Source organism: Trichomycterus rosablanca, chromosome 10, assembly GCF_030014385.1.
Source record: "Trichomycterus rosablanca isolate fTriRos1 chromosome 10, fTriRos1.hap1, whole genome shotgun sequence".
Lineage (NCBI taxonomy): Eukaryota > Metazoa > Chordata > Actinopteri > Siluriformes > Trichomycteridae > Trichomycterus > Trichomycterus rosablanca.
The window spans coordinates 5915631-5938064 of NC_085997.1; the positions used below are offsets into that span (position 1 = coordinate 5915631).

Below are 22434 nucleotides of genomic sequence, written 5' to 3' on the forward strand. Positions count from 1 at the left end.
GTGTTTCAGCTTTTATTTTGTCTCGTTCTTCCTGCAAACACGTCCTAAGATGTTCAACAGTACGGGGTCGTCGTTGTCGCATTTTTCGTTTCAAAATTCTCTATTGGGGACAGGTCAGGACCGCAGGCAGGCCAGTCCAGTACCCGCACCCTCTTCTTCCGCAGCCGTGCCTTTGTAATGTGTGCAGCGTGTGGTCTTGCCTGGACGTCCCTGGAAAAGATGACGTCTTGAAGGCAGCACATGTTGCTCTAAGATCTCGATGTACTTTTCTGCATTAATGCTGCCATCACAGGAGTGTAAATGACCTTTGCCAAGGGCACTGACACACCCCCATACCATGACACACCCTGGCTTTTGGACTTGTTCCTGATAACAGTCTGGATGGTCCTTTTCGTCTTTGGTCCGGAGCACACGGCGTCCATTTTTTCCAAAAAAGACCTGGAATTCTGATTCATCTGACCACAATACACGTTTCCACTGTGTGATGGTCCATCCTAAATGCCTCCGAGCCCAGAGAAGTCGACGCCGCTTCTGGACATGGTTAACATAAGGCTTCTTTTTTGCACAGTAAAGTTCTAAGTGGCATTTGTGCATGTAACTCTGTATTGTAGTGCTTGACAAAGGTTTGATAAAGTAATCCCTCACCCATGTGGTTACATCAGCTATTGTTGAGTGGCGGTTCTTGATGCAGTGCTGTCTGAGGGATCGAAGATCTTAAGCTTGCACCCTTGGCCTTTATGCACTGAAATTCCTCCCGATTCCTTGAATGGTTTAATGATATTATGCACTGTAGAGGGAGAAATATGCAAATCCCTTCCAATCTTTCTTTGAGGTTCATTGTTTTTAAACATTTCAATCAATTCCTCACGCATTTGTTGACAAACTGGAGATTCTCTGATCATCTTTGCTCATCAAAGACTCAGCCTTTCCTGGATGCTGCTTTTGTACCAAACCATGATTACAGTCACCTGTTTGGAATCACATCAGGATTTAGTTTTTTCACCTCGTTACTAGCCCTAAATTGCCCTCGTCCCAACTTTTTTGGAGTGTGTTGCAGACCTGAAATGCAGGAATGGAGGTATATTAATAAATGTTAAAACAAAACATGAAATATCTCGGGTTCAAACTGTCTGCAATCAAATACAAGTTAAAAAGTAAATGTAAGGAACATGGAAGGTGTTTTTATCTTATTTGCATTTTCCATACTGTCCCAACTTTTTCTGATTTGGGGTTGCAAATGAAAATAAAACTCCATCGTATTGTCTCCAGTATGTGTGGTCGTCCTGCTGGGGGTGAACGCAGACATTCAGAAAAAGGCTTCCGTGGGTCGGCTGTTTGTGCACGAGCTAGAGAGAGAAACCTTTCAGCATGAATTTGAGCCATACCACAAACACTACGGTAAGCTGAATTGTAAGGTAAAAATATTATTATGTTTTTATTATTTTTTTATTAACTGCTTTATTTTTGTCTGGGTTACGTTGGGTCAAATACCAACTGAAACCGTTGGATGCAGGGCATAAAAATACCCCAGACAAAGCGGCAATCCAATGCAGGGCTTTGACAGACATAGTCAATTGTATCTGTCTAGCACCCCTGAGATTCGAACCAGGATCTAATTCCCCCTAAGGATGTATGGGAAACCTGTCAATGCGTTCCAGGTCCCGTGGAACTGCATATATTTTAGGCTAATGTAAAATAATGGGGTCGTTTTTAACACTTACATACTGAAAAAAACACAAATGCAGTGGTACCTTGTAACTCAACGTCCCCTAAACTCAACATCTTTGAAACTCAGCGCCCTTCGTTGAGAAATTTTTACCCTTAAACTCAACCTTTCCCTTAAACTCAACGTGTTCAGTTTGTCTTCAAATTAACAATCAACAGTTGCTTGGTTCAGCGCTCGGCTTGAGTGGTGCGGTAGAACATCATCAAAGTGTGAAGCTTCACATGTCTTTGTGTTTTACTTTTAAACTTGTGTTACAGCTCGAGGTTCTGATTTGTAAGAATCAGCTTTTTATTTTAGTGTTTTTATATTATATTTGTGTTATTTTCAGTATATAAGTGTCAAAAACAACCACATTATTTCACATTAGCCTAAAATATATGCAAGTCCACGGGACTATGGAACGCATTGACAGGCTTCCCATACATCCTTATGGGAAAAAATACCTTGAAACACAACGTCTTTTAAACTCAACACCCAGTCCCAGAACCAACTGACATTGAGTTTCGAGGTACCACTGTATAATATAAAAACACTAAAATACAATAAAAAATCAATTAAATACAATTCAACCTGCGCTTTACCTTTACTTTATTGTTTCCTTATGCTTCTTAATCGTGGAGATGCTTGATCTTGGAATACCGTATTCCTTAGCGAATTCAGTAAGGGTGCATTCACATGAGAAGCGGCACAATAGCTTTTGCTCTGGCGGTGCACAAAGCTTAATGTGATTTATTTATTTACAGTGTATCACAAAAGTGAGTACACCCCTCACATTTCTGCAGATATTTAAGTATATCTTTTCATGGGACAACACTGACAAAATGACACTTTGACACAATGAAAAGTAGTCTGTGTGCAGCTTATATAACAGTGTAAATTTATTCTTCCCTCAAAATAACTTAATATACAGCCATTAATGTCTAAACCACCGGCAACAAAAGTGAGTACACCCCTAAGAGACTACACCCCTAAATGTCCAAATTGAGCACTGCTTGTCATTTTCCCTCCAAAATGTCATGTGATTTGTTAGTGTTACTAGGTCTCAGGTGTGCATAGGGAGCAGGTGTGTTCAAATTAGTAGTACAGCTCTCACACTCTCTCATACTGGTCACTGAAAGTTCCAACATGGCACCTCATGGCAAAGAACTCTCTGAGGATCTTAAAAGACGAATTGTTGCGCTACATGAAGATGGCCAAGGCTACAAGAAGATTGCCAACACCCTGAAACTGAGCTGCAGCACAGTGGCCAAGATCATCCAGCGTTTTAAAAGAGCAGGGTCCACTCAGAACAGACCTCGCGTTGGTCGTCCAAAGAAGCTGAGTGCACGTGCTCAGCGTCACAGCCAACTGCTGTCTTTGAAAGATAGGCGCAGGAGTGCTGTCAGCATTGCTGCAGAGATTGAAAAGGTGGGGGGTCAGCCTGTCAGTGCTCAGACCATACGCTGCACACTACATCAAATTGGTCTGCATGGCTGTCACCCCAGAAGGAAGCCTCTTCTGAAGTCTCTACACAAGAAAGCCCGCAAACAGTTTGCTGAAGACATGTCAACAAAGGACATGGATTACTGGAACCATGTCCTATGGTCTGATGAGACCAAGATTAATTTGTTTGGTTCAGATGGTCTCAAGCATGTGTGGCAGCAATCAGGTGAGGAGTACAAAGATAAGTGTGTCATGCCTACAGTCAAGCATGGTGGTGGGAATGCCATGGTCTGGGGCTGCATGAGTGCAGCAGGTGTTGGGGAGTTACATTTCATTGAGGGACACATGAACTCCAATATGTACTGTGAAATACTGAAGCAGAGCATGATCCCCTCCCTCCGGAAACTGGGTCGCAGGGCAGTGTTCCAGCATGATAATGACCCCAAACACACCTCTAAGACGACCACTGCTTTATTGAAGAGGCTGAGGGTAAAGGTGATGGACTGGCCAAGCATGTCTCCAGACCTAAACCCAATAGAACATCTTTGGGGCATCCTCAAGCGGAAGGTGGAGGAGCGCAAAGTCTCGAATATCCGCCAGCTCCGTGATGTCGTCATGGAGGAGTGGAAAAGCATTCCAGTGGCAACCTGTGAAGCTCTGGTAAACTCCATGCCCAGGAGAGTTAAGGCAGTTCTGGGAAATAATGGTGGCCACACAAAATATTGACACTTCAGGAACTTTCACTAAGGGGTGTACTCACTTTTGTTGCCGGTGGTTTAGACATTAATGGCTGTATATTGAGTTATTTTGAGGGAGGAATAAATTTACACTGTTATATAAGCTGCACACAGACTACTTTTCATTGTGTCAAAGTGTCATTTTGTCAGTGTTGTCCCATGAAAAGATATACTTAAATATCTGCAGAAATGTGAGGGGTGTACTCACTTTTGTGATACACTGTATATATTTATTTATTTATTATTATTATTTTTTTTTATTATCTATTTTCCCCCCCAATTTTTTATCCCCTATTCTAGTCATGTCCAATTACCCCGACTGTGTCCTCTATACTGATTCGACCCTTTTTGCCACTGACTGAGGACGCCACTCAACTGACTTGCGCCCCCTCCGGCACGCAGTCAGTACAGCCTGCATTTTACACCCGCACGAGCCGAGTTCATGCACCGAGAGACACCGCGCAGACGCCGTCAGTCAACCAGCAGGGGCCGCAGTCGCACCAGTTATGAGGACCTATGCTCCGACTCTACCCCTAACCCTGAACGACAGCCGCCCAACCCAGTCGGAAAGGCAGAGCTGAGTTTCGATACGATGTATCTAGAAACCCAACTCTGGTGCGCTAGCGTACTTTACCGCTGCGCCACCTGAGCGGCCTTAACGTGATTTATTGTACTAAAACAACGAGCAAGGGATTTCATTAGTAAAAAGAACTTATGAGCAGTAATAATTAAAAGAGGTTTAGTGTTCCTATGTAGTTCTTTTAATACATTGAGTCACATTAAGCTTTTTAGACTCTCTGGGAAAAGCTGATTCCTACAATTTCTCAAAACCCCAAGCTTTAACACAAGTTTAAAAGTGAAACAGGAGGAAAATCCAGATAAACACAGATACATGTGCAGCTTTCGGAGTGAATTTGGTGTTTATTCCACACAAATGCAGATTAGTCTCATTTATTTTCCAGGAGGAGAAAGAGGGTGGGCGTATAACGATCCTATGGTGTTTAAGTGCAACAAACAGCAGTTCCCAGACCTTCCACGATGGCTGCGCTATACCCAGCGCCACCCATACGACAGTGGTTTCCTGTATGGCACACCAGTGGAAAGCGACCTAGGCAAGAACATCATCGAGGTACGACTCATAATAACATTGTAGAATTTTAAACGCTTGGTTTTTTTGACATCTGTCCCTTTTTCATTTCAGATCTATGTGACAAATAAACGAAGTTATGAGACCTTTAAGGAGCGACTTGTTATAAGCGTTGGCGGTGCAGGTATGAAACACCTAACCATGTAAAGGAACGCTTCATCCACCATAAAACCACCTCCTTGTTTCTACATTTTATCAGCTCCACTTACCATATAGAAGCACTTTGTAGTTCTACAATTACTGACTGTAGTCCATGCTGTTCTTCAATGGTCAGGACCCCCGCAGAGCAGGTATTATTTAGGTGGTGGATCATTCTCAGCACTGCAGTGACACTGACATGGTGATGTTGTGTTAGTGTGTGTTGTGCTGGTGAGTTTTTAAATACCGTGTCCACTCACTGTCCACTCTATTAGACACTCCTACCTAGTTGATCCACCTTGTAGATGTAAAGTCAGAGACGATCGCTCATCTATTGCTGCTGTTTGAGTTGGTCATCTTGTAGACCTTCATCACTGGTCATAGGATGCTACCCACAGGGAGCTGTTGGCTGGATATTTTTGGTTGGTGGACTATTCTCAGTCCAGCAGTGACAGTGAGGTATCCACTCATACCAGCACAACACACACTAACACACCACCACCATGTCAGTGTCACTGCAGTGCTGAGAATGATCCACCACCCAAATAATACCTGCTCTGTAGTGGTCCTGTGGGGGTCCTGACCATCGAAGAACAGCATGAAAGGAGCCTAACAAAGCATGCAGAGAAACAGATGGACAACAGTCAGTAATTGTAGAACTACAAAGTGCTTCTATGTGGTAAGTGGAGCTGATAACATGGACAGTGAGTGTAGAAACATGTTATGGCTGATGTGTATATGTCACATATTACATTTCCGTGTGGGCGTTTTCACAGCGGGTGGTACTTGTCATAAATTTAGCTTTAAGAAAGCCCACCCATTTAGAAGAAAGATATGATTGGTTGATTTTACTGTCATTTGAAATCTCTGAAGTCTCTTATTGAATTAATATTGCTCGGCCCTTTTAGTAGTGAATATTATGGCCGGACCACCAATCGCCAACAAGCAACAGAAGCAGCAAAGAAATTCTGATAGGGAAACAAAAAGGCTTCTTTAAGACAACACAAATTGAATAGGCAGGTACGAAGGATCTTCTTGATTAGATTTGAATTGGTTCCTAATGTAAAAGCAAGCTGAATTTTGTAGTAACTTATAAACAATACAATAGAGACTTTCTCTCAGACCGTACACAGAGAGTTAGAGTTGGCTCACATCTCTCCACAGCCCTCAGACTCAACACTGGGTCTCCACAGGGCTGTGTGCTGAGTCCACTACTCTATACCCTGTACACGTATGACTGTGTCAGTAGCCATCCAGACAACGTCACAATTAAGTTCGCAGATGACACCACCCTGGTCGGGCTTATCTCTAATGGCGATGAAACTGCATATAAGGAGGAGTTCCTAAGGCTAGTGGGGTAGTGTGCAGAGAACAACTTGGTCATCAACACCTCCAAGACCAAAGAACTGATTGTAGACTACAGGAGGAGGAAGTCTGATCTGCAACCAATCTGGATTAACGGGGAGTGTGTGGAGAGGGTACCCAGCTTCAGGTTTCTGGGGGCGCATATGGACGCAGACCTCCAATGGAGTTCTAACACCTCGGCGGTAGTGAAGAGGGCCCAGCAGCGCCTCCACTTCCTGAGGATCCTCAGGAGGCTGAACCTGAGGAAAGAACTGCTGACTGCTTTCTACCGCTGCTCCGTGGAGAGCGTGCTGACCTATTGCATCTCTGTGTGGTTCTCCAGCTGCACCACGGCACACAAGAAGGCAATACAGAGGGTCATCGACACCGCCCAGAAAATCATCGGGCACCCTCTCCCATCACTAAAGGAGCTCTACAGCACCCGCTGTCTCAGGAGGGCACACAAAATTAAAAAAGACAGCACACACCCAGGGTACCGAATGTTCGAACTGCTGCCCTCGGGTAGACGGTACAGGCAAATCAAAACAAGGACTAATAGACTAAGAGACAGTTTTTGCAACAGGGCCATAGCTCTGTTAAACACAAACATGTGACACAACATGCATCATTCAATGGGTCTTGAGCAATGTGCAACTTTTAATTTAATTTGAATAGGACATGTGCAATAGCTTCGGTTCTGCTTCTGTTTTGTTTAAGTACTGTTTTATATTTTTATATTTATTTTTGTATATAGTACTTTTATTGTTTGCTGTTTTTTCTTGCACCGAGAGGGGGGGTTGTATTCCAATTCCATTGTGCAAGTGTACAAGTACAATGTGCAATGACAATAAAGGATTCGTATTCGTATAGTACTTATTTATAATGAAATACCAATGATTTGCGTCCAGAAAAAGCCACACCTTACCAGGCCGAGTTCTTCATTGAGAAGAGGGAGATCGAGAAGGTGCTGCCATCAAGCGTTCAGGAAGAGATAAAGCACGACATCCGGCAAATGTGGGGTACAGATAGGCTCGAGTACGTCAACATCACATCTGCTTTGGATCGGGGTGGTCGTGTCCCTCTGCCTCTGCCTGGACATTATGAGGGGTACGTCAAACCATTGTTTTTATTGTTCTTCTTATCAGCATTGAAAATGCAGATAATGCTTTACTTCATTTCATTTATTAATAAACATCTGCAACACGTTCCAGTAAAGCGTTTACCACTTTGTAATGTTGCCGTTCCTTTTCACCACACTTAAAAGACGTTTTGGCACCGAGGAGACCAAGTGATTTAGTGTTTCAGCTTTTATTTTGTCTCGTTCTTCCTGCGAACACGTCTTAACACGTGTAACAGTACGGGGTCGTCGTTGTCGTATTTTCTGTTTCAAAATTCTCCACACGTTCTCTATTGGGGACAGGTCAGGACCGCAGGCAGGCCAGTCCAGTACCCGCACCCTGTTCTTCCGCAGCCGTGCCTTTTTAATGTGTGCAGCGTGTGGTTTTGCGTGGAAAAGACGACGTCTTGGAAGCAGCACATGTTGCTCTAAGATCTCGATGTACTTTTCTGCATTAATGCTGCATCACAGAAGTGGAAATGAAATTTGCCAAGGACACTGACACACCCCCATACTATGACACACCCTGGCTTTTGGACTTGTTCCTGATAACAGTCTGGACGGTCCTTTTCGTCTTTGGTTCGGCGGCTCGGTGGTTAGCACACGGCGTCCATTTTTTTCTAAAAAAGACCTGGAATTCTGATTCATCTGACCACAATACATGTTTCCACTGTGTGATGGTCCATCCTAGATGCCTCCGAGCCCAGAGAAGTCGACGCCACCTCTGGACATGAGTAACGTAAGGCTTTTTTTTGCACAGTAAAGTTTTAAGTAATCCATCACCCATGTGGTTATATCAGCTATTGTTGAGTGGCGACAATGTGACAACAACTCTGTACTGAATGAGACAAAATAAAAGCTGAAACACTGAATCACTTGGTCTCCTCGGTGCCAAAACGTCTTTTAAGTGTGGTGAAAAGGAACGGCAACATTACAAAGTGGTAAATGCTTTACTGTCCCAACTTGCAGGCCTGAAATGCAGGAATTCATGTATATTAACAAATGAAAGTAAGTAATGTGTATATATTCTCTGTGTGTATATTATCAGTGTGTATGTGAAGCTGGGGTCAGATCGACCCTACTCTCAGTGCCTGTTAAGGCTACGGACGGCGGAACACCAACGAGAGTGTGAGGCTGGCGGGAGGATCACTGGAGACTGCAGTGTGTTCAGCATTCCTGCTAACCATGTGACCTGGTGCAAGTCAACCCTGGTAAGCAGTTTCTCCTCCCAATCTAGTCGTATCCAATTCCCCGATCGCACCGTGCCTCCTCTCTACCGATGCTGACCTCCACTTCTGACCGAGGAGAGCCGAGACTGACACACGCCCCCTCCTACACGTGCACAGTAGCCGACTGCATCTTTTTACCTGCGCGAGGCGAGTTCGTGTGCGGTTCAGCTTTGTGTACGGAGAGCCACACCCTGATCGACGCGTTATTCCTCGCCCTCAATCAGCCAGCAGAGGTCGTAATTGATAGATAGATAGATAGATAGATAGATAGATAGATAGATAGATAGATAGATAGATAGATAGATAGATAGATAGATAGATAGATAGATAGATAGATAGATAGATAGATAGATAGATACTTTATTGATCCCGAAGGAAATTAAAGCCCCAGTAACATAATACAACAAATAATTAACAGTACAAAACAAAAGCAAACAGAAAAGTTAAAATAGAACCAAGTCTTTCTTGTGATTAACATAAAATGAATAACTGGTAACTGTAATGATGCATGAGGTATATTGCTAGTGTAAAAACTGAATAGTAATTAAATTATTAAATTATTAAATAGTAAAGTGACATGTGACAATATTGCACAATGAGGCCAATATAGCCAAATATATACATATACACATATAAACATATACACCCATATACGTACATACATATACACACATGCAAATACATACACATATATACTCATGTACACATATGCAAATACATACACACATATATACATACATATATATACAGTGTATCACAAAAGTGAGTACACCCCTCACATTTCTGCAGATATTTAAGTATATCTTTTCATGGGACAACACTGACAAAATGACACTTTGACACAATGAAAAGTAGTCTGTGTGCAGCTTATATAACAGTGTAAATTTATTCTTCCCTCAAAATAACTCAATATACAGCCATTAATGTCTAAACCACCGGCAACAAAAGTGAGTACACCCCTAAGAGACTACACCCCTAAATGTCCAAATTGAGCACTGCTTGTCATTTTCCCTCCAAAATGTCATGTGATTTGTTAGTGTTACTAGGTCTCAGGTGTGCGTAGGGAGCAGGTGTGTTCAATTTAGTAGTACAGCTCTCACACTCTCTCATACTGGTCACTGAAAGTTCCAACATGGCACCTCATGGCAAAGAACTCTCTGAGGATCTTAAAAGACGAATTGTTGCACTACATGAAGATGGCCAAGGCTACAAGAAGATTGCCAACACCCTGAAACTGAGCTGCAGCACAGTGGCTAAGATCATCCAGCATTTTAAAAGAGCAGGGTCCACTCAGAACAGACCTCGCGTTGGTCGTCCAAAGAAGCTGAGTGCACGTGCTCAGCGTCACATCCAACTGCTGTTTTTGAAAGATAGGCGCAGGAGTGCTGTCAGCATTGCTGCAGAGATTGAAAAGGTGAGGGGTCAGCCTGTCAGTGCTCAGACCATACGCCGCACACTACATCAAATTGGTCTGCATGGCTGTCACCCCAGAAGGAAGCCTCTTCTGAAGTCTCTACACAAGAAAGCCCGCAAACAGTTTGCTGAAGACATGTCAACAAAGGACATGGATTACTGGAACCATGTCCTATGGTCTGATGAGACCAAGATTAATTTGTTTGGTTCAGATGGTCTCAAGCATGTGTGGCGGCAATCAGGTGAGGAGTACAAAGATAAGTGTGTCATGCCTACAGTCAAGCATGGTGGTGGGAATGCCATGGTCTGGGGCTGCATGAGTGCGGCAGGTGTTGGGGAGTTACATTTCATTGAGGGACACATGAACTCCATTATGTACTGTGAAATACTAAGCAGAGCATGATCCCCTCCCTCCGGAAACTGGGTCGCAGGGCAGTGTTCCAGCATGATAATGACCCCAAACACACCTCTAAGACGACCACTGCTTTATTGAAGAGGCTGAGGGTAAAGGTGATGGACTGGCCAAGCATGTCTCCAGACCTAAACCCAATAGAACATCTTTGGGGCATCCTCAAGCGGAAGGTGGAGGAGCGCAAAGTCTCGAATATCCGCCAGCTCCGTGATGTCGTCATGGAGGAGTGGAAAAGCATTCCAGTGGCAACCTGTGAAGCTCTGGTAAACTCCATGCCCAGGAGAGTTAAGGCACTTCTGTGAAATAATGGTGGCCACACAAAATATTGACACTTCAGGAACTTTCACTAAGGGGTGTACTCACTTTTGTTGCCGGTGGTTTAGACATTAATGGCTGTATATTGAGTTATTTTGAGGGAAGAATAAATTTACACTGTTATATAAGCTGCACACAGACTACTTTTCATTGTGTCAAAGTGTCATTTTGTCAGTGTTGTCCCATGAAAAGTTATACTTAAATATCTGCAGAAATGTGAGGGGTGTACTCACTTTTGTGATACACTGTATATATATATATACTGTATATACTGTATATACACCTGCACATGCACACAAGTGCATACAAGTGCATACAAGTACGTACACACATGGCTACACTAGAAACCCTCACTCTTTAGCTACAGTCAGCCGTCCCTACCTGGTGGAGTTGTAGAGCCTAATGGCTCTGGGTACGAATGACTTTCTAAGCCTGTCCGTGGAGCAGCTCTGAGACAGCAGCCTGTCACTAAACATGCTCCTCTGTTTAATAACCACTGTATACAGTGGGTGACTGACATTGTCCATGATAGAATAGAGTTTACACAGTGTCCTCTTTTCTGCCACTGTTACCAGTGGTTCCAGTTCAATGCCTACCACTGCACCAGCTCGTCTAATCAGTTTGTCGTCTTTCTTTTAAATGCTGCCACCCCAGCACAGCACCGCATAAAAAAGAACACTGGCTACAACAGATTGGTAGAACATATTCAGGAGTTTGTTGCATACATTAAAGGACCTTAACCTTCTAAGAAAATAGAGCCGGCTCTGTCCCTTTTTGTATAGAGTGTCAGTATTCACTGAGCAGTCCAGTTTGTCATCCAGTTGCACCCCTAGGTATCTGTAGCTCCTGACAACTTCCACAGCATTCCCTTCGATGGATACTGGTTGCGTAGGCCAATCTGACCTGCGAAAGTCCACTACCATCTCCTTTGTCTTTGATGCATTGAGTTGTAGATGATTCACATCGCACCATCCAACAAAGTCTCTTACCAGGTTAATGTATTCCTCTTCCTGTCCATCTCTAACACACCAACAATAACAGTATCATCCGAGAACTTCTGCATATGGCATAATTGCATCAGTTATGAGGTCCCGTCCGGTTCCCACCCTGTATGAACAACGAGCCAATCGTTGTCCGTGTAGTCACCCGTCCTGCCGGATTTACCGCGGTGCCACCTGAGCTTCCAAGCAGTTCAATTTTCAACCAGTAGTCAGTCATAGCTTGATAATTACTGACTGTAGTCCATCTGTTTCTCTGCATGCTTTGTTAGCCCCCTTTCATGCTGCTCTTCAATGGTCAGGACTCTCCCAGGACCACTACAGAGCAGGTATTATTTAGGTGGTGGATCATTCTCAGTACTGCAGTGACACTGACATGGTGGTGGTGTGTTAGTGTGTGTTGTGCTGGTATGAGCGGATCAGACACAACAGCGCTGCTGGAGTTTTTAATCACTTCACGGTCACTGCTGGACTGAGAATAGCCCACCAACCAAAAATATCCAGCCAACAGCGCCCCGTGGGCAGCGTCCTGTGACCACTGATGACCGACTCAAACAGCAGCAATAGATGAGCGATCGTCTCTGACTTTACATCTACAAGGTGGACCGACTAGGTAGGGGTGTCTAATAGAGTGGACAGTGAGTGGACAGGGAATTTAAAAACTCCAGCAGCGCTGCTGTGTCTGATCCACTCATACCAGCACAACACACACTAACACACCACCACCATGTCATAGTCACTGCAGTGCTGAGAATGATCCACTACCTAAATAATACCTGCTCTGTGGGGGTCCTGTGGAAAGCAGGCTAAAAACGTATGTAGAGAAACAGATGGACTACAGTCAGTAACTGTATTGATAAAATGGTATATTCCTTAAAATAAAATGTTACCTTTATATTACATTATTTACTGTCTTCCACTGATTTGTGCACAATACAGCAACACTAGTTATTAATTCTATAATATTTTAATTTAGTATTTATGCAATGAGTCACAAACCTGCTAATTTTGGGCTGTGACTATTTTTGTAGCTGGACTTGTTGGGCTTGAGCAGCTGTCCACTGACCCTGGGGTGACAACTCCTCTTTGCTCACTGCTTCTCTTTGCTATATATAATTATATTTAATCTCCCAATTTCTTTAAAATGGATGCACCTGCCTCTCAGATTCCCAGTATTTGGCCACTTTGGATCTCTGTTAGTTGTCTTATTTTGCTTCTCTTGTACTACGAATTGCTAATGGTTCTTTTAAATAGATATAATAGTTTTAATAGATATACATATACACGGGTCATCAGGAGACTCACCTAAATAAATTGTGCCCACTGTTTTTCATACGCTTAGATTTCATATCTACGTATATAAAAGCTACATTAGCCGCTCAGTTGGCGCAGCGGTAAAAACACACGCTGCAACCAGACTGGGATCTCGAATACATCGTACCGAATCTCAGCTCTGCCTTGCCGGCTGAAGGCTGAGCGGCCACATGAACAACGATTGGCCGGTTGTTCGGGTGGGCGGGACTAAGCCGGATATGGGTCTCTCTCTGTCAGAATGGTGCAATTACGACCTCTGCTGGCTGATTAGAGGTGCCTGCACAGAGATGGGGAAGGAGTGCTCTTAGGGTGAGTCTCTCCGTACACAACGCTAGGTGGCACAACACTCGTCAACGTGTGGGTGATAAGATGCATGCGGCTTGCTGCCCACGTGTCGGAGGGAGCGTGGGTTAGCTTCGATCTCCTCGGTCAGAGCAGGGATCGGCATAGGCAGAGAGGAAGCATGATGCAATTGGGCAATTGGACGCACTAAAGGGGGAGAAACAAGGGGAAAAATGCATTAAAAAATATAATATATATAAAAGCTACATTAAACTGTATGAACAAAAGTATTGGGACACCTCTTGTAATTTTTCATATAATTCATATGTTTCATCCATAACAATTGCTAACAGGTGTAATAAATCTATTATATAAAGCAACAGTTTAGGGAAGGTCCTTTCATGTTCCAGCATGACTGCCCCCCTGTGCACAAAGGAAGGAATGAACTGGGACATCAAAGGCTTTCGAACCAACATCATTGCCCAGCCATGCAAATGCTCTTTTTTACTAGATGGGCACAAATTCCTACAGACATGCTTCAAACTGTTGTGAGAAGCCTTCTCAGAAAGGGTGGCTGTTTTGATATCTATAAAGATCACATAGGTCACTCTATTTTCATACCAATTGTTTTAATAGGGGGCGGCACGGTGGCTCGGTGGGTAGCACTGTCGCCTCACGGCAAGAAGGTCCTGGGTTCGATCCCCAAACGGGGCGGTCCGGTTTCCTCCCACAGTCCAAAAACATGCAGCCAGGTTAATTGGAGACACTGAATTGCCATATAAGTGAATGGGTGTGGTTAATAAAGTGAGTTGTCCAACAAGCTATATGGCCATATAGTGATTTTTTTTTTTATTCCTCTCTTTCCTCATACAGATAGATTTGTCCAGACCTGTACCCCCTGCTCCGGTGCCGACCATGGGTTCGGGAATCCTGGAATGGGGGGGTGAGTTTAACCCACCCGATTCCCCACCTGAGAGGGAATTCCTCCCTGACTACATAGTCACCGTCATTGTTCCTTTCGCTCTTGCTTTATTGCTCTGCCTCCTCCTGGCCTACGTGATGTGCTGCAGGAGGGAAGGACTGTAAGTTTGCTTTGATCAAAAATTTAAATAATATTCTGCATACAAGCTGTTGTTGTGCATGTGACCGTAATTGTATGTAGATTTTAATTTCTACTTTTGCTTTTGCAGCCAAAAACGTGATGCCATAACTCCTGAGTAAGTATTTACTATCAAAACACCAGTTCACCATTCACGATTCAGATGTTCCAATCATTTCCATGGCCACAGGTGTATAAAACCAAGCACCTAGGCATGCAGACTGCTTCTACAAACATTAGTGAAAGAATGGGTCGCTCTTAGGAGCTCAGTGAATTCCAGCGTGGTACCGTGATAGGATGCCACCTGTGAAACAAGTCCAGTCGTGAAATTTCCTCCCTACTAAATAATCCACAGTCAACTGTCAGTGCTATTATAACGAAGTGGAAGCGATTGGGAACGACAGCAACTCAGCCATGAAGTGGTAGCCACGTAAAATGACAGAGCGGGGTCAGCGGATGCTAAGGAGCATAGTGCGCAGAGGTCGCCAACTTTCTGCAGAGTCGATCGCTACAGACCTCCAAACTTCATGTGGCCTTCAGATTAGCTCAGGAGCTTCATGGAATGGGTTTCCATGGCCGAACAGCTGCAAAGCGTCGGATGCAGTGGTGTAAAGCACGCCGCCACTGGACTCTAGAGCAGTGGAGTGACGAATCGCGCTTCTCTGTCTGGCGATCCGATGGATGAGTCTGGGTTTGGCGGTTGCCAGGAGAACGGTACTTGTCTGACTGCATTGTGCCGAGTGTAAAGATTGGTAGAGGGGGGATTATGGTGTGGGGTTGTTTTTCAGGAGTTGGGCTCGGCCCCTTAGTTCCAGTGACAGGAACTCTTAATGCTTCAGCATACCAAGACAATTTCATGCTCCCAACTTTGTGGGAACAGTTTGGGGATGTTCCTGTTCCAACATGAAAGCAAGGTCCATAAAGACATGGATGAGCGAGTCTGGTGTGGAAGAACTTGACTGGCCTGCACAGAGTCCTGACCTCAACCCGATAGAACACCTTTGGGATGAATTAGAGCGGAGACTGTGAGTCAGGCCTTCTCGTCCAACATCAGTGTCTGACCTCACAAATGCACTTCTGGAAGAATGGTAAAAAATTCCCATAAACACACTCCTAAACCTTGAGGAAAGCCTTCCCAGAAGAGTTGAAGCTGTTATAGCTGCAAAAGGTGGGCCGACATCATATTAAACCCTATGGATTTTGAATGGGACGTCACTCAAGTTCATATGCGTGTGAAGGCAGACGAGCGAATACTTTTGGCAATATAGTGTATGTTACTTACAATTTATTCAGTACTTACCTTGCAGCAGTTACCTTGCATGCATGGATTTAGGCAATTTATCCCATTGTTCATGGCAGATCTGCTCTGTCTGTAATCTGCCATCTTCATGTCTCTTTACAGATGTTTAATAGGGTTTAGATCTCCACTTAAAAGCCACCTCTGTTTGTTTTGGGTGTATGATTTAGGTCATTGTTTTTTTTTTAAAAAGATGAACCATTGGCGGTTTCATCAAGAAGATTCCTGTATTTGGCTGTCCCTGCCACTGGGAAGCACCCCAATACCATGGCGCCGCCACTATCATCATAGGGTTTCATCACAGGGATGGCATTAGATGGTAGATGTTTCTGTTCTGCCTAAAGAGAACAGTCAGATGCCATTTACTTAGCATTGGCATCTGTGTTGCCTGATTTATGGAGCACTGCAGAGATGGTTCCCTCATCTCCTTTTTGTGCATTTTCTTCCCAATCTAGTCATGTCCAATTACCCCGATCTACTGTTGCTAACTTCCACTCCTGACTGAGGAGAGCCGTGACCAACACACCCGTCCAACACGTGTGCAGTAACCGACTGCATCTTTTCACCTGCACGAGACAAGTTCATATGAGGCTCGGAGAGTCACGCACTGATCTCCATTATCCCCCGTCTCTGATGCAGGCGCCGTAATTACATCAGTTGTGAGGAATCCCCTCTGGCATCCAACCAGACAACAAGCCATTGTTCGTGTAGGCGCCCAGCCTGCCGGTAGCAGAGCTGAGATTCGAACTTTCGTGACTGGTTCCCCTGTCCTACACAGAGCAAATATATATTCTTCTTATATGACTGACATATAATAATAAAATGATTCTATTTTTTTCTGTCATGCTTAGGCTCCAGCTCTACCATCACCACACCATCCAAGGGAACAGCAATGAACTGCGTAGCATGGCAGACAGCCGTGCCAACGCGCCTCAGCCGCTCTCCACACTCCCCATGTTTAACGCCCGCACCGGGCAGACGGCACCTCCTCAGTACCCTTCTGACAGCGTTCACATCCCCCTCATCATGGCACAGCAGTGAGTGGAAATACTCTCATTAACAATTGTAACAAGATTATAATCTTTACTGTGATACTAAATGCTTCTTGAATCTGTATTTTAGCTTTACAATCCTCACTATAAGTTAGTGCTGGGTGGTATGACGGTACATTCGGCATACCGGTTTTGATTTCTCGTACCATATGGATTTTTCATATACCGCCATACCGTAGCACAGTTAATACAACAGCTGTTCAGTAGCGGCTTCAGTAGGCAGCAAATCATATAATATTGTTCGCCGCTTACTGTAAAGCGCCATGGAGCGCCATGCAGTTTAGATACAGCTCACGAGTTGGCCAGGTAGCGTGAGGCATCCTCGATATGGTGAAATCCATAAACGAAAACAGATGGAGGATGAAGAGAGGAAGACCAAATATCCCCCGGAAAGACCTGCGAAAGAAATGAGGCGTGTCGGCAGTTTAGAAGAGACTAAAACACTACAGTATGTACTGCAGGGTTTGTCGAGCCACGGCTGTTGCAAACATGGACATTACGAACGCAGTAACAATCCACATACCTCAGGAGCCGTTTCAAAAATGGTAACAGGCCACAAATGGTGAACCCCGATTTGCCTCAGCGCTGCCAAATAGTGTAGTGTGAACTATGTATAACTTACTCATGGTTGTATATTGTTCAGTCTTTCTCTTTTGTGTGACAGAACTATAATACATTACTTATCATGGCTGTAATATTCCCAATGCTTTTTGTTAATCCTTGCTGCTTCTCCATAGGCTACGTAATTCTTAATATGGCTTTGATATTTTCATTACTGTTTGATGATTAATTCCTCTAAAAAAGCCTAGTAGCTTAGGTAGCGCTTTGTGCTATTAATCGAAAAGGATGTGGGTTAGAATCCCGGCTCTGCTGTGCCACCGTTGGACCCTTGAGCGAGTCCCTTAAACCTTTTATCTCCAGCAGAGCTGTACAATAATGTCTCCCTGTGTCTGAATGGGTTTCCTCCGGGAGCTCCAGTTACCTCACACAGTCCAAAGACATGCAGTCTGGCTAACTGGAGCTACTAAAATGCCCTAGGTTTGAACATACTATGCATGTCTGTGGGAATTTGTGCCCATTCAGTCTAAAACATTTGTTCAAACAATGATGCCTGGCTTTCAGCCAGGGTTCCAATTCACCCCAGAGCTGTTTGGTCAGGTTTAGGTCAATACTCTGTGCGGGCCACTAATGTTCCTTTACAGTAAGTACTTGTTAAACCATAATCAATGAACAGTTAAGCCAGAAGATAAAAGGGCCTTCCCCAGACTGTTGCCACAAAGTTAGACCCATATAACGTATATAACTTTTTTTTTTACTTTTATGTTTGCTCCTTTTACAGGGAGCCAAATGTTGACACGCTGCCCAGGTAACGTACATTATTCATTATTCTGTCATAGCATTTTTACAAATTATGAACACAGTTACTGTATGTCTTATTTTTTACACTAAATTTCCTTTATTGCTGATATTAAAATGTACGTGTCTTTCCATTTATTAGGAAATGAAGATGGTTTGTTTTGGAGGATCTTCTCTGATGATTGTGTGAACTTAATGTTAAACTATATGAATTATAATATATACATCGATTAGCCATAACATTAAATCCATCTTCTTTTATCAGCTCCACTTACCACATAGAAGCACTTTGTAGTCCTACAATTACTGACTGTAGTTCACCTGTTTTTCTACATACTTTTTTTACCCCCCTTTCATGCTGTTCTTTAATGGTCAGGACTCTCCCAGGACCACCACAGAGCAGGTATTATTTAGGTGGTGGATCATTCTCAGTACTGCAGTGACACTGACATGGTGGTGGTGTGTTAGTGTGTGTCGTGCTGGTATGAGTGGATCAGACACAGCAATGCTGCTGGAGTTTTTAAACACCTCACTGTCACTGCTGGACTAAAAATACTCCACCAACCAAAAATATCCAGCCAACAGCGCCCCGTGGGCAGCGTCCTGTGATCACTGATGAAGGTCTAGATTAGAAGATGACCAACTCAAACGGCAGCAATAGAGGAGCGATCGTCTCTGACTTTACATCTACAAGGTGGACCAACTAGGTAGGAGTGTCTAATAGAGTGGACAGTGAGTGGACACGGTATTTAAAAACTCCAGCAGCGCTGCTGTCTCTTATGCCCTCATACCAGCACCATGTCAGTGTCACTGCAGTGCTGAGAATGATCCACCACCTAAATAATACCTGCTCTGTGGTGGGCCTGACCATTGAAGAACAGAGTAAAAGCAGGTTTCAATTACTACAATTACTACAGTCAGTCATTGTAGAACTACGAAGTTGAAAGTAGAAACAAGGAGGTGGTTTTAATGTTATGGCTGATCGGTGTATATTATTAAATTATGAATTATCTGTGGAATGTGAGTGTCTGAGATATTCAGATAAAGTCCAGGTTTGACACCTTGGCCTAATCCGTACTTGTTTGTGTCCAGTGTAATACTAATACTGATGCACTAAATAAATGCTAATTATTATCATTAATCCTGGCTGGTCTCTTCTGTGACATACTGTATATTTATTTGACCAATATAGGAACTGAAGCGCATTTAAAAAAGCTTCAAAGATGATAAGGCCAACCTTTAAAAGTTGACGTGTTAGAAGCAGGAAAAATAATCAAGCATGAGGATTTGAGCGAGTTCGACGAGGGCCAAATTGTGATGGCTAGACGACTGGGTCAGAGCATCTCCAAAACTGCAGCTCTTGTGGGGTGTTCCCGGTCTGCAGTGGTCAATATCTATAATAAGTGTTAAGGAAGGAACAGCGGTAAACCGGTGACAGGGTCATCGGCGGCCAAGGCTCAGTGATGCACGTGGGGAACGAAGACTGGCCCGTGTGGTCCGATCCAACAGACGAGCTACTGTAGCTCAAACTGCTGAAGAAGTTAATGCTGGTTCTGATAGAAAGGTGTCAGAACACACGGTGCATCACAGTTTGTTGCGTATGGGGCTGCATAGCCACAGACCAGTCAGGGTGCCCATGCTGACCCCTGTCCACCGCCGAAAGCGCCAACAATGGGCACGTGAGCATCCGAACTGGACCACGGAGCAATGGAAGTTCTGATGAATCACGTTTTCTTTTACATCACGTGGACGGCCGGGTGCGTGTGCGTCTCGTACCTGGGGAACACGCTGCACCAGGATGCACTATGTGAAGAAGGCGAGCCGGCGTTGGCAGTGTGATGCATGGGGCGATGTTCTGCTGGGAAACCTTGGGTCCTGCCATCCATGTGGATGTTACTTTGACACGTACGACCTACCTAAGCATTGTTGCAGACCATGTCCACCCTTTCATGGAAACGCTATTCCCTGATCACAGTGGCCTCTTTCAGCAAGTAAAAGTGGTTCAGGAACGGTTTGAGGAGGATCTGTGGGACGTGCTGGACAAACAAGTCCGATCCATGGAGGCCCCACCTCACAACTTACAGGAGTTAAAGGATCTGCTGCTGACCAGAGATGTCTGGTGGAGTCCATGCAAAAGTGAGACCCACACAATATTAGGAAGGTGGTCATAATGTTATGCCTCATCTTGTATAACTCATATATATTTTTATGAATTTGTATGTATTTTAATGTGTATTTTTATCACCCTGTTGTATGCAAACAAATCCAAACTAAAGTTCGAAGGAAAGCAACGAGGCCACGGCGTCCGGTTTACCACTTTAACACATGCTTTATTTCAGCATCCAAAATAATTAAAAACATCTCGAAATATTATACATACAAAATACGTACAGCTCCTCTGACTGGAACCATTAAAGTGTCCGTTTGTGTTTTTCATTTTGTGCCGCCTTATTTCACACAAAAAGAAATAATCCAAAAAAAATAGGGAACTTTTATTCGGGGGACGTGCAGTCAGACAGAAAGGAGTTCTCCAGACGCCAGATGTTACCATACCACGGGGCTTGGGAAAGAACTAGCAATCGGTCGATTGGTCCACCCACTTAACTCACACCTACGGTAAGCATTGCATTCAGTTTTTATTTATTTTTTCCTCAGTCAACAGTTTAATGCGAGAGAAAAAACTGCATCACATCGACAACAAGACATTCCGATGACATTTTAGCACCAACCAGGTCCTGAAGGCACAAGTAACAGAAAACAAAAGCAGAAGCAAGTTGGTTATACAGACGTACACCACAGTTAGGACCTGAAGAGGAAAGTAGCACCTTTTTACAACTGTTACTTGTGTTTTTTTGGTTTTTAATAGTCTAAGGCAGTAAGTGTCCCCAGACACCTATAGGTCATGTGATGTGATTTAATTGCCTGAGGTAGCAGTCTCACTTTTAACTCTTAATAGGGGGGACTTTAAATCCGTGTGGCTGCAAGAACAAGACACTTGACTTGTCATTTTTTCAAATTTATTCAACACCAAATAGTGGTACATTAGCGCTTGTGTGTTGTTCATCGTCCTTCTGTAGTGGTAATGCTTTGTTTTGAATTGTGTGTCTTTGCATGTGTGCAGGGGACACGGGGATGAATTCTTAACGATACAGATATAACATATATTATTTTCTCGTTGCCAAACCGATTCAAAAGATTCTCGCCGAGTGTCCGTGATGGTCACCACGTGTCATGATGTTGGCGCTGACTGGCTTAGTGGTCCTCGAAAAGTTCTTTAAAAAAAATCAAAAAAACAAAAAACAGAATGTCTCTCGAGATCACGACAAGCACCGTCCTCAGGGATGTTTGAGTGTAAGCATGTGGACCGACCGCAGCCGAATGAGTTTTTTTAATGCATAGAAAAAGATTTGGAGATGATTGCTAAAAACAACAAACAAAACAAAACAGCATTTTTAATGTCCGGATTTATCTCTTTTTTTTTCTTTACAAGAAGCAGACGGAGCCAACTTCTATGCCGAATTCCTGATCGGGAGCACCAATGTCCATAGGAGCGACGTCAATGATGGGAAGACGAGTTGTTTTCGTTGTCTTGTATACGATGACTGTCTTGCCCCAAGTGCCAGTGTGTGACTGTAGAGACGAAAGAGAGGGAAACATTGCCTTAATTTGTCATATATACTGTATATACATACACCGATCTGGCTTAATATTATGACCACCTTCCTAACTGACTGGTCTGCGCCTATGCAGCCCCGTACGCATTAACTTCGTCAGTAATCTGAGCTACAGTAGCTCGTCTGTTGGATCGGAACACACGGCCAGCCTTCGCTCTGAATGTGCATCAATGAGCCTTGGCCCTGTCGCCGGTTTACCACTGTTCCTCCCTTGGAACCCCACACGGCCAGCCTTCGCTCTCAATGTGCGTCAATGAGCCTTGGTCGCCCATGTTAACCACTGTTCCTCCCTTGGAACCCCACACAGCCAGCCTTCGCTCTGAATGTGCATCAATGAGACTTGGTCGCCCATGAACCTGTCG

At 44.0% G+C, this 22434-nt stretch overlaps 2 protein-coding genes across 2 annotated transcripts in view; one reads left to right on the forward strand and one right to left on the reverse strand.

Annotated features, from left to right (window-relative positions):
- Window positions 1-1169: 1169 nt before the first annotated feature.
- Window positions 1170-19539, forward strand: sgca (sarcoglycan, alpha). Its single transcript, XM_063003409.1, has 11 exons — window positions 1170-1176; window positions 1270-1398; window positions 4848-5014; window positions 5087-5156; window positions 7423-7621; window positions 8680-8842; window positions 14468-14676; window positions 14785-14811; window positions 16842-17027; window positions 18382-18408; window positions 18541-19539. The coding sequence occupies exons 1-11, from the start codon at window positions 1170-1172 to the stop codon at window positions 18545-18547; spliced, it is 1191 nt and encodes a 396-aa protein (XP_062859479.1). The 3' UTR covers window positions 18548-19539.
- A 1168-nt stretch (window positions 19540-20707) lies between these two features.
- col1a1b (collagen, type I, alpha 1b) overlaps window positions 20708-22434 on the reverse strand; it is a 29617-nt gene continuing 27890 nt past the window's right edge. Inside the window, exon 51 of the mRNA XM_063002809.1 lies at window positions 20708-22028. Coding sequence (XP_062858879.1) covers window positions 21882-22028 — 147 coding nt within the window. The 3' untranslated portion in view covers window positions 20708-21881. The remainder of the gene's footprint in view (window positions 22029-22434) is intronic.